Here is a 13,068-nt window from a genome sequence, read left to right as displayed (position 1 = left end):
CTTTTTACTCTCTATCAATTTCTTAGGAAGGTGGATTTTATGAACTGGCAAGTCCATAAGCACTTTTTTTAAAAGGATGATTTTACTTACATACTTATTTATTTATTTATTTAATCCTCACCCGAGGACATTTTTGCATTTATCCTCAGATAGAGCGGAAGGGAGAGAGGGAGGAAGAGAGAGAGAGAGAAACATCAACATGAGAGAGATACATCAACTGGCTGCCACCCACACACACAACCCCAATCGGTGCCGGGGACAAACTGCAACCTAGGTACGTGCCCTTAGCGGAAACTAAACCTGGGACTCTCTGGTCTGTAGGCCAATGCTCTAACCACTGAGCAAAACCGGCCAGGGCTATTTATTTTTTATTTAATCTTCACCCAAGGATATTTTTCCCATTTATCTTTAGATACAGTGGAAGGTGGAGAGGAGAGAGAAACATCGATGTGAGAGAGACATATGGATTGGTTGCCTCCCACTCAACCCTGACCAGGGCCGGGGACAAACCGCAACCAAGGTACGTGCCCTTGGCCAGAATCGAACCCGTGACTCTTTGGTCTAAGGGCTGACGCTCTAACTGCTGGCCAGGGACATAAACATTTTTAATAAATGTTGTATAAGTTATACGAACCAATGACTAAGGGAAGTAATCATTTTTAATTTTAGCTCTATCAGCTGAATGTCTCCAGGCCCACAGAGCTCTGGTAGGTAGTGACAAAGAGAAGATAAGAGACAAGCTCTTCAGCCACTGGGCTGAAGGCTTTTTGGGGCTGTGGGAAGGTACCAGCTCTGCTGCCATTCTCTGGTGAAAGGGTCAGTCACCAATTCCCCTACCCCTTGCTGCAGACCCCCAAGGAGTTACTGGAATCTTACCTGACAGTTTTATCTTGACATCTAACACCTTAGCCACAGCTCAACAAACTAGCAATCTTGTTCCTATCAGAACCCACCCCAGATAAAGAAATCAACAGCCTCCACAACAGAGATCTCAGGGACCATGGTTACAAAGTGGTCCCTAAGAGACATTTCAGGAAAAACACCAACTGACATTTAGGTCTGAAATGAGAGCTAATGTTTGGTGCTGTGGATTTTATTTCATAGTCTAATGGAGCTGCTTAAAGCCACAGTCCATGACATTGGCTACGAGGTGCAAGCAGCTCCTCCAGCAGCCACACCCCGACCCTACCCCTCTGCCAGGACCTAGTAACCCACAGAGCCCAATTCTGGGCAGGTCCACAATGAGAGGAGGGTCATTACAGAGATTAATAAACCCAGCATGAGCACCATCCAAGGAAAAGAGGCCTCAAGGCAAAGGGACTTTGAGTCAGGATGCAAAGGGACTTTGAGTCAGGATGTGCTTGCAGGAAAGGTCATTCTGAATGTGGGTCAAGAGACTCTCGTTCATCCACTGCCACCAGCACCATCAAAACACCCAGAGAGCCCACAGACAGAAAGGGGCAGAACAGTCCTCTTGGGTGGCCCTAGGCAAGTTATGCACACACTCTAGGTTCTGCCTCCTTCCCTAAAGGGCAGACAGAATCTCAAGGACCAAGTTTTGGCTTTCCAGAGGTGGCCACATTCAAAAATCAAATACACTGACCTTAACCAGAGGGTGTCGCCAGTTGGCACACCAGCTTAATGTGAAAGGGTTCCCACCAGATCCCATTTCTAGTAAGATCTGGCCCCTATCTTCTACCTCTCTGGCCCTGTGTAATTATACAGCTGGAACATAGCTGAATGTGTACATGGTAAATGCTGTTAGGTACTCAGACATTACCCTTAACTCTCTAGTTACAGGTCTTCATCCAGAAATTGTCCTTGAGTTTGCTGGTGTGTAACTTAGCACCTTTCATTATTTTCAGCAGAGGGTCTTATTCAAGTAAACTAGCCCACCATTACATGGAAATTCTAAGTTCCAATAATTCTGAAAGTATCAGAATCCATGTATTAAAACCACTTTCTGCTTAAAATATCTGGAATGTTTTTTGTTTTCTGCACTGGCCTCAAATGGCAATCACCTGTATTTGTTTAAACCTGCATCTCTCCATCTCCTGTGTTGTCTATTTTTAAAATGTACACTGTGCTGGGTGTTGAAAGATCCCATGTATCCTTTTGTCCTTTAAAAAATTATCTATAGGTAAAAATACATTTTGGTTTGAAAAAAAAAAAGCAACTAGCATGGTCAGTGTGGCTCAGTGGATTGTGTATCATCAATGGTCTGAGTGGTCCTGGTTCAATTCCCATCAGGGGCATGCAGGAGGCAGCCAATGGCTTTCTCTTGCATCGATGTTTCTATCTCTCTCTCCAAAAAAAGTCATTAAAAACATTTAAAATATATAAATAAATAAAAAGCAATTGTAACTATGATAAACTCCTGGCACAACAGTAGTTTATTAAGAGGGCATTCTATAAAATATCCCATGCCAATTTCAGATACATGGCTCTGTAAACTAAGTTATAATCAGTTCTACTCAACAAACTATCCCCTCTGCTTCTTTGTTTTTAGTTCAGCTCCACTCAACAATGTCCTCTAGAAGACACGAGCTGGATCCTCAGACCATCTGGACACATCTGCCCTTCTCTTTTCTCCACCTCTTCTCATCTTCCAACTGCCTCCACCCTGAGGGCCAGTCGGTTTTGTCTCATGATGAAACTCCGACCAAAAAATAGCAACTGTCTGTTGCATTGTGCAGTGAAAAAACTTCTGGGGCTCTGTCTGGACAAGAACGAGTGCTGTTATCAGCAACATTTTCCATGGAAGCTCAGGGGGCAGTGGGTGTATCTGAGCCTCACCTGCCATCTAGAACCTAAAGTAAACTTCCCTGGCATCCCAGACCATCTCTAAGCTCTAAGAGGTAGGAGAGGAAGAGAACCTAAGAGTGGTGTAAGAGTCTTACCCGGCTCCTCCCCCATTTCCCTACACAGTCCAGAGCATTTTTCTGGACCCTTCATGACAACTGAGCTGGGCTATGTCCCACCACCAAGTCCTCTAGCATCATTTCTAGCAATAGAGCCATGATCTTACATTTCAATTACAACAAAATACTGAGGATCCTGGAGCTACAATAATATTTTATGTGAATTTTAAACACAATTTCTGAAGAGGCAGAGGGACAACCATGCATTTATACACTGCATCATCCATCTCTTTCTCAGTGATCAGCCCCACTCTGAGGGCCTTGATTCCTTCCCAATGACCCCAGAATAGAATGCCACACTGTGTCTGCCATGCAGAGCTGCTGTCCATCCTCCTATGTTCCATACCAATGAGTTCCCACTTCTCTAACAAGGAATCTCCCTTACATGATAACCCATCTAAAGAAAAGACCAAACATTCCAGGGGAAAAAATGGGGGCAGGAAGGAGAGAGTGCGGTATGAAGTGAATTTTAGGAATTTCTCTAGAGGTTAATCCTTGACCAAGGAAGTCCCCAGTTATAAAGAAAGAAGCCACACATTCCCCACTCTCAGCCTGCAGTTAAAACCAAATGGTGACAGCCCTGGCCAGTTTGGCTCAGCAGTTAGAGCATCGGCCTGTGGTCCAGAGAGACCCGGGTTTGGTTCCCGCTAAGGGCATGTACCTCGGTTGCAGTTTGTCCCTGGCCCTGGTTGGGTTGTGCGGGTGGCAACCACTCGATGTGTCCCTTTCACGTAGATGTTTCTTTCTCTCTCTCTCCCTCCCACTCTACCTGAACAAAAAAATGGAAAAATATCCTTGGGTGAGGATAAAAACAAAAACAAAAACAAAAACAAATGGTGACATACATTGAGCAGGGAAGTCCCAGGGAAGCCCAGATGTGCTCAATGCAGGATCAGGTCCTACCAGAAAAGTGGATACCACATGAACTCCAGACCTCTCACCCCATGCCCAAATAGACCTGGGCTTTTTTTTTTTTTTTTAATCTTTATTGTTGAATGTAGAGTGTATTACAGATATTCCACATTTTTTCCCCCAATTGACTCCCTCCTCCCCACTCCCGCCTCCCTCCCGCCTTTTCCCACACTATTGTCCGGGTCCATTGGTTATGCATATAAGTTCTTTGGTTTATTTCTTCCCACCCCCCCCCACCCCCCAGCCCCTTTCCCTTTGAGGTTTGTCAGTTTAGCAACCAATTTGTACTTCTTAATCCCTTCACTTTTTTCACCCATTCCCCCAAACCCCCTCCCATCTGGCAACCAACAAAATGTTCTCTGTATCTATGAGAATGTTTCTGTTCTGCCTGTTCATTTTGTTTGTAGATTCCATTGTCGATAGATATGTATTCATTGCCATTTTGTTTGTTCATATATTTTATCTTTTTCTTCAAAAAGACCCTTCATCATTTCATATAATAACGGTTTGGTGGTGATGAACTCCTTTAACTTTTTCTTGTCTGGGAAAGTTTTTATATGGCCATTGATTCTAAATCACAGCTTTGCAGGATACAGTAATCTTGGTTGTAGGTTCTTGCTTTCCATCACTCTGAATATTTCTTGCCACTCCCTTCTGGCCTGCAAAGTTTCTTTTGAGAAATCAGCTGACAGCCTTATGGGAACTCCCTTGTAGGTAACTAGCTGCCTTTCTCTTGCTGATTTTAAGATTCTCTCTTTGTCTTGAACCTTTTGCATTTTGATGATGTGTCTTGGTGTGGGCCTCTTGGGGTTCATCTTGTTTGGGACTCTCTGGGCTTTCTGGACTTGTATGTCTGTTTCCTTCACCAAGTTAGGAAAATTTTCTGCCATTATTGTTTCAAACAGGTTTTCGGTTTCTTGTTCTCTCTCTTCTCCTTCCGGCACCCCCAAGATGCGAATGTTGGCACGCTAGAGGTTGTCCCAGAGGCTCCTTACACTATCCTCATTTTTTTGGATTCTTTTTTCTTTTTGCTGTTCTGATTGGGCGTTTTTTGCTTCCTTATATTCCAAATCGATGGTCTGCTCCTTGGATTTACGTACTCTATTATTGAAGCTGTGTAAATTATTCTTTATTTCAGTTAAAGCCTCCTTCGTTTCTAACTGTGCATCGATCATTTCTGACTGGTCCTTTTTTATGCTCTTGAGGCCCTCACTGAGTTCATTGAGCATCCTTATAAGCAGTATTTTGAACTCAGCTTCTGTTAGGTTGCTTATCTCCATTTTGCTTAGTTCTCTTCTTGGGGTTTTGTTCTGTTCGTTCATTTGGGACCTGTTTCTTTGTCTCCTCATTTTGGCTGTCTCCCTGTGTTTGTTTCTGTGTATTACTTAACGAGCAGTATGGGGCTATCTGAGACCAGATGCTGCTCGTTTGAAAAAATTTAGGAAAACCTGAAGCAGGATTCAAGTCAGGCCAATCCTATGGTTAAGCAAGTGCCAACAGCTTGGGTGGGCCTGAAAGTTAGGTGGGGTGGGGCGGGGCCTCAGGGAGTCAGCAGGGCGGGGCTACCAGTGTGAGCCAGGTTGCTGGAGTCCCAGATATGGCGGCTGTCTGCCACCCCAGGGAAGGGCTCACCAAAGGAACAAAGGCCTCTGACAGCACGTTTGTCCTGGAGAAAGCCCCCTCTCCAGCCCTTGCTCCAGTGCCAAACAGCTCTTCCCTGTATGTCTCTGGTGCCCCTCGAGCTGCCTCCCCTCCAAGCTTAGAGGGAGAGAGTCCGATAAGTCCGTGCACGGGCCCTTTAAGGAGCTGCCTGGGGCTCCAGCCGCGTCAGCCTCCCTGAGCCTCAGTTCCTGCTGGTTTTTCCAGCCAGAATTTATGGGGACTTCTCTTCCTGGCACTGGAACCCTGAGCAGGGCACCTGGTGTGGGACGGGGACCCCTCAGTCCTCAGGGAGGACCTTCCCAGCCGAGGTGTCCTCCTGATTTTTATCCGCCACACGTGGGTGTGGGACCAGCCCGTCGCACCACCGCCCCTCCTACCAGTCTCGATGCAGCTTCTTTAATTTCATAGTTGTAGGACTTCCATTCAGCTTGATTTCAGGCGGTTCTGAATGGTGGTTGTTCTGTAGTTTTGTTGTAACTTGGATGTGGTTGTGGGAGGACGCGATACTGCGTTTACCTACGCCGCCATCTTGACCGGAAGTCCCTAGACCTGGGCTTTAACCCCCAACATAAATAAGCAATACAATACTCCAAGATGCTCCAGAGCCCAAATATTCCATGTCTCCAGAACAGAGCAATAGGTTACTAAGGGAGAAATGCAACCCAAAGCTGAGGTCTGCCCATGACACCATCAGTGTTGGGGGGAAGTCAGGGAGAACAGAGCACAACTGACACCTATACCTGCCTTGGGCACCTACTTTTCAGGGCAGACAGGACAAGATCTTCCCCAAGTCCATAGATGAGTGCCAAATTTCTCAACAGCACTGTACAATGCACAGAGATGAAAGTGGGCGGGACTCAGAGGGAGAGTCCAGACATAGGCAAGAGGACCTGAGCTGAAGTGGATCTCCAGACCAGAAATATATCAGGTGAGATCTTTTTCTTTTTCTTTTATCCTCATCCAAGGACATTTTTCCATTTTTTTGTTCCAATAGAGTGGGAGGAAAAGAGAGAGAGAGAGAGAGAAACATTGACATGAAAGGGACACATCGAGTGGCTGCCACCCGCACGACCCAATCAGGGCCAGGGACAAACTGCAACTGAGGTACGTGCCCTTAGCAGGAACCAAACCTGGGTCTCTAGGGACCACAGGCCGACGCTCTAACCACTGGGCCAAACCAGTCAGGGCTATTTTCTTTTTCTTTATTGATTTTAGAGAGAGAGGATGGGGGAGAGAGAGAGATAGAAACATCGATGAGAGAGAACATCAATTGGCCACCTCCTGCATGCACCCCACGGGGGATTTGGCCCACAACTTGGGCATGTGCCCTGACCAGGAATTGAACCAGTGACTTCTTGGTACATGGGTCGATGCTCAACCACTGAGCCACCCCGGCGAGGCTCAGGTGAGATCTTAATCGAATAAGTAGCTCTCTGTGTCTCCATTGAAAATCATAGTGTTATCTTGGCAAAACCAGAATACCAGAAAACACTGGCACATGCAGAGTCCTTTCACCTCTGAGAAGCCCCCTTAGCTACCAGTCTTCAACATCACACCTCTGCATCTCACCATGCAAAAAAAAGGTCATCCAAGAAAGATAAAAGACACATGCTGTGGGAAAACCAGGCACGAGTCAAGGACCTAAAGCCACTGGTCCTCACTGGATAGGGCTCTCAGCCACAGGGGCCTGTCTAACCCAGACCAGAGGAGTCTCTTCTCCCCACTCTCAAAAATGTGAACAAATTTACAGTCCTCATATCCTGCTACTGCCCTCAGGATAAAGCCCATGTTCCTTGGCCACAACACAGAAGTTATTTCTGATCTGGCCCCTGCCTGCTCATGCTCTGTGTTCCACATCTTTTTATGCACTATTTCTTCTGCCTGAAGCATCTGCTTCTCACTTTATTCACCTGGAACCCTCTAACTCATCCTTCCAGATGTAGCATCATCACCTCTTCTATGAAGCTTCTCCCAAACTCTCAGGTACAGGAAGAAGTCCAACCTCTGGGTCACCCTGGGTATAGCACATACCATGATTGGCCTTTGTGAGCTCAGATACACAGGCATATCTGCCTCCTCTTTAGGTAAGGCTCATGCCTGTGCTCCTGGGCCCAGGCCTAGGACTGCCTCCCCTCTAGAGAGGCCTCATGCCTATGCTCCTGGGGCCCAAACTTAGGACTGGGACAAAACAATGGGTGTCTTATTGTGGTGTATAGAATTAATGGATGAATGAACTGCTGCCTGGCCAAAGGAAGTCAGTTGTAAGTGCAAGCAAGGGCAGGTTGGCTGTAGCCAGAAGCCCCTGCATAGGGCCTGAGTACCAGCTGCAGAGGAGAGCCCCCAACAACTCCATCCAGTGCTCTATCTTAGGCCTGTTGTTCTTGGGTAGAGCCACCCATTACATGCCAGAAAGCCACCACCACTGGGATGATGTTATAGTCTATTTTGAGGGTCACCCTGGAGCATCTGTCAGCCTGGCCAGCCATACGTTCCATGTGTCATCATTAACTGCTGGAGACACCCACAGGTCCATGAACTCAGACTGAGCAAGTCATTTCCCCCAGGGACGCTCAGCTTCAGGGCCTCCTTGGCTTCCTAACAAGATCAACCCGGACGCCCTTATCTCCTGGCACCATTGGCAGAGCTTTGATGTCTCCTCACCCCACCAGACCTGCTCCTGGGGTTCCCAGCTCTGATGACTCAGCAAAAAGCAGGTGAATCCCATCAGTTTGTGCCAAGCTCTTAGCTCAAACATAGTCCCTCCTTCTCTACTCTCTCTTATATTTGAGGAGTACCCAGAAAGCCCAGCAAACTGACATTAAGCTAGTTACTGACCTGACTCATAGTTCTCACCTGCTAGGAAACTCCTACTCGTCCCTCAAAACCATGCCCAGGCTCTGCCTCCTCTTACAGAGAGCCTTTCAGTCCACTCTCTACTGAGTAGGCCTCAGGCTCTCTAAGAACAAGGCTGATGTGTGCTGGCTTCACCTTTGTTCTCCCTGCACCTAGCATGGGCCTAGCACACAGGAGGTATGAATAAATTTCCTATGAACCCTTAAAACGAAACCTTTCTAGTTTGATGAGCTTAGTGTGCTTAGCGTGTCTTTCAACAAAAGACATTGTAGGACAAAGGCCTTTCTGGAAAATAATGACACTGACAACTGGGTTCATAATCACCTTTTACAAAAGAGGCCCGTACTCAAATCTATAGAAAAACAAGTTTACAGATTAAATGAGATGGTAAATCAATCAAGCCCAATCCAGGGCATGCCACACTTGTCTGGCCTCATTGAGCACTAAGCACCTTTTAGTTCTGTTCCCTAAGAACACTGTGATCCCCTAAGAATCCAACTGGACATTCTATCACTCTATCACTCTACCCAAGGAAGGAATGCAATGAGGAAAGGCAGCAGCCTAGAGACACGTGTCGGGGATCAGGCGAGGACATCTGACAAGCTATGCTACTCTACTGCACACCTTAAGCCCTGTGGCCAGGGCAGGTAACCAAACATCCCAGGGGCTCGGGCTTACCCACAAAACTGATGCATTATCATATGCTCCAGACACTTTCCAGAGATGCTATGAGGATCAACTAGACAATTAAAAAAGCTATACAACCAGCTAACACCTGGGTCATGGACCAAGCCCAGGTCAGAAACACACCTCCAACATTGACAGGAAACAGGAAACAAGCTGATAATTGTCTGTTCTGTAACTACCCTTGGTCTCCTCGAAACCACACCTGGCCCATACCAACAACTGGCGTTACACCCTAGCCACAAGAAGGCTTTCAGGGGTTCCATAAAGAGGCCATGATGGGCCCTGGCCGGTTTGGCTCAGCGGTTAGAGCGTCGGCCTGCGGTCCAGAGAGACCCGGGTTCAGTTCCTGCTAAGGGCATGTACCGCAGTTGCAGTTTGTCCCTGGTCCCAGTTGGGGTCGTGTGAGTGGCAACCAGCCGATGTGTCTCTCTCACATCAATGTTTCTCTCTCTCTCTCTTCCCTCCACCACTCCCTTCCACTCTATCTGAAGATAAATGCAAAAATGTCCTCAGGTAAGGATTAAAAAAAAAACTAAGGTTTCCAGGTCAGCTCTATAGTTACCACATGTAAAAATGCTGGCGCCCTGGCCAGTTTGGCTCAGCGGTTAGAGCGTCGGCCTGCGGTCTGGAGAGACCCGGGTTCGGTTCCCGCTAAGGGCACGTACTTCAGTTGCAGTTTGTCCCCGGCCCTGGTTGGTCGTGCGGGTGGCAGCCACTCGATGTGTCCCTTCACGTCGATGTTTCTCTCTCTCTCTCCCACTCTATCTGTACAAAAAATGGAAAAATATCCTCGGGTGAGGATAAAAAAATAAAAATAAAAAATAAAAATAAAAATGCTGGCAACAGAAGCTGGGAGAAGATGCCTAACTTTCTTTAGTTTTGCTGCAACACCTAAGCAAGGCAATCTAACAAGACACAGGGCCTTCCCAGCAAGATCCACTTTCAACTGAAATGTTAAAAGTCAGATGAAGGAATCTAGGTCTCTATGTTTCAACATTTCCTTTCTGAAAAATTGTGCTCTTCTCTCACTAACTCAGCTGTTTTCTATGATAAAGATTACAGAGAAAACAATCCATTTTCCTCCCTACAAGTTTAAGAAATGCCCCTTGGTTTCTCTGGCAATATAAGACTCTAGCACCAACATTTTTCAGTCTATACTGTAACTGCTTTTGTAGTATTTGTTTTAAGAAGCCATTCTCATTCACATTAGTTTAAGTCCATTAAATACATGTGCATTTATCCTAGGGTGGAAAAGGAAAATAGAAGTTTTAAAGCCCTCCAATAATATGTTTCATACCTGTAAATTCACTAGATGGGTATAAAAGTAAAAAATCCAATAGCTTGACATGATCAGAATTCAGAATCACAGAATTCTGGGGTTAAAAGCAGCTTAGATACTGGCCTAGTTCCCCAAAGTGCAGATGAGGAAAGCTCCACATTCTACCCACAATCACACAACCCCCTCAAGGCAGGGATGTTACAGGGTCACTGAGGAAGCAGGCAAAGCTGTGACTCTGGCAGTCCTGCCCCCAATATAACCCTTTGGCACAACAAGGGGACAGTTCCTAGGAAAGAGAAAGTATTCTGAATATTCAAAAACTCACACTCAGGATTGGCACAAAGGTCACTGGGGGGATTGGCAAACTTCCACACCAGACCTAAGTAAGTCTGATAAAGAGCCTTTCTAAGACAATTGCAATCATGTTATTTCATAACTTAGACACTTGCTTTGTCACAATCACTGGAAAAAAGGGAGAATGGGAGAAGCAGCAAAAGAAAAATGAAAAATCTTCCCTCTGATTCCTGTGTCTGCTTAGATCACCATAAAATAGGGAACCTCCCTAATGCTGACTTTAATGAGGGCCTTCCTAAAGCTGGTTCAACTGGTGTTCAAGTCCCTGGACAGAAAAACAAGTTTATGAGCAGCATAAAGTCACCTGATTCTGACCATGCGCATGCTGTTTACTCTGAGATGACAGGCCAGTAGCTGCCACAGCTTTGATGAATACTGTGGAGATTCTAGTATCCCTTTGAAGGCTACGTGGGCCTCGATATGACTAAATGCCATAAAAAGGAACCTTGAATGCAGCAAGAGTATGAAAGAAGGGAAGTTACAAACACCATACTTCAGTGGGGGGCAACCCCATTCTGAACACTAAATTGTTAACTTAAACTTGTTCATTGTTTCCCTAACCTATGAGATATCTCATTACAACATCACTAAAGAGAAGTCCCCTCCTCTGCCTGAAATGGCACCTACTTGTCCTCAAGAGCTAATGCTTAGCCCAGGCCATGTCCACAATGAGGTAACAGAGGCAGCCCACTTATTCAACCCTCTGCAGCCCAGACCCATGTGGCTCACAACATTCACACGTGTCAGCTAGGAGACCCTGAACTCTGACCACAGGGAATAGCTTGGTGTTGGGGAAAAGAAGGTGGTAAGGAGGGGCTTACCCATCTCTTCCTTTGCTGACAATCTTCACCTCAAAGTAATAAATGCCACAGGCAGCAGGTATGGGGTGGGTGGCACGCACTGAGGCTGCATCTTTGTGATTTTTGCCATGACCTAATTAGAGAGGGCAAGGAACAAATTTCAGCACAAGGAAATGCAAATGAGGACCTCATTCTTCTCTGATCCATGGCAACTTCACTACTCCATAGCCACAGGAAGCTCTTACATAGTCTAAGGAATAATTAGACACCTGAACAAACACATAAACCTCACATTTTTGGTCCACCTCCTCCTGAGAACAGCAATCCTGCCTGAGATTCTATTTTCCATACAAACCAAAGGAGGGTAAAGGCAATGTAGATGCATGAAAGATTCCCCACTGCTGCTGGCAGTCTAGTCTCTCTTGGGAGACCATGGAAGGAGTAGGCAGGACTGGAAGAAACCTCCCCCAACTTTAGCACAGAACCCCAGGACTAGTCTGTGAGTCTGGCCGGTGAGCAAGCCCAAGGTCCTCTGGTTACTGGAGATGTGACCATCTCTTTCTTCAGACATTGCTGAAACTAAGCAATGTCTGAAGAAAGGCCCAAATGGAGTTGGAGCTATCTCAGAACAAGCAGGAAGGCCCTCAGGTGGAAAGTCCAACCCAGCACGGAGTCTGCTCACACCTGTTGCAGTTCTCTTGACATCGGGTGTCTCAGGGCACAGCAAAGTAGGCACTCGACCCTCGGCCTGGTCAGCCCCACTATCCTGAACGCCCGCTGGGGCTAAGGCCTAATTGGGAGTACAGAGCCAGGGAAAGGACATGATGGGGTAGGGGGTAGGCAGCATAGCCGCCCCACAGACACTCTGGTCTCCCCCCCCCCCCCCGCGGTCAAACAGGCTAATACCTTTGTAGTGGACGCGGAGGTTGCCCTGGGAGAGGCCGATGTAGTTGTACTTGTCCTTGGGGCTCCAGGAGCGCGGCAGCGGCGTCTCGTGCTGGTTGACCGCGGGGTACAGGCGCTGTAGGCGCCGGCTCAGCTCCTGCTCCCCAGGGGAGGGCAGCCCGCCCCCAGCGCCCCCGCCGGAGGGGTCTCCAGCCTGTGGGCTCCCTGCTCCCGGGTCCGCCGTCGCCGCCGCCATCTTGGAGGGAGCTGCTATTGTGTCACTGGAGGCGGGGAAGAGCGGGACCAGATCCGCCCCGCTCAGCCAATGACTCGCAAGTCTACCGGGGCCGCAGGGAAACCGAGTTCGAGTTTGGCACCTCTCTTTGGACACGGACGTGTCTTGCCACATTTCGAACTCTATATCCCACGATGCAGAGCTCTACAGAGGCGGACCAACTCGGGCAGACAAGGAACTTTGGGAGATGTATTACAAATCTGCTTAGCCATAAAACTGTTCGTTCTAGACTTTGGGACAATGAAAACTACAATTCCCACTTGCAGTGTGGCTCCGGCCTCTCAGTTCAGCTCCCTCCCCCATGGCCTCTGTATACCCCCTGCCTCGGTTCTGGTAGCTAGGGTCAAATCCGCTGTAGTGATCGATTCTGAGGGAATCCCGCTCCCGGGTCCGAATCCACTTTTGCTACTTGGTTTTCCT

At 47.3% G+C, this 13,068-nt stretch overlaps 1 protein-coding gene across 4 annotated transcripts in view; it reads right to left on the bottom strand.

Annotated features, from left to right (window-relative positions):
* RANBP10 (RAN binding protein 10) overlaps positions 1-12,747 on the bottom strand; it is a 99,152-nt gene extending 86,405 nt beyond the window's left edge. The window contains exons 1-3 of one of the 4 annotated variants that reach the window (XM_036274381.1): positions 12,375-12,475; positions 12,153-12,258; positions 11,490-11,601 (exon numbers count right to left, since the gene is read on the bottom strand). Coding sequence is in view for 3 of the 4 variants with exons in the window: in XM_036274379.1 (XP_036130272.1) it covers positions 11,490-11,601; positions 12,375-12,609 (347 nt within the window). In the remaining variant the exon portion in view is untranslated. Of the gene's footprint in view, positions 1-11,489; positions 11,602-12,152; positions 12,259-12,374 lie in introns of all 4 variants that reach the window. The other 3 variants (XM_036274379.1, XM_036274382.1, XM_036274380.1) reach the window with 3 other exon arrangements.
* Between the last annotated feature and the right edge of the window lie 321 nt (positions 12,748-13,068).

This window comes from Molossus molossus, unplaced genomic scaffold (assembly GCF_014108415.1).
Source record: "Molossus molossus isolate mMolMol1 unplaced genomic scaffold, mMolMol1.p scaffold_m16_p_21, whole genome shotgun sequence".
Taxonomy (NCBI): Eukaryota; Metazoa; Chordata; class Mammalia; order Chiroptera; family Molossidae; genus Molossus; species Molossus molossus.
Note: the sequence above shows the minus strand (reverse complement) of the source record. Positions and strands in the feature narration are given on the sequence as shown.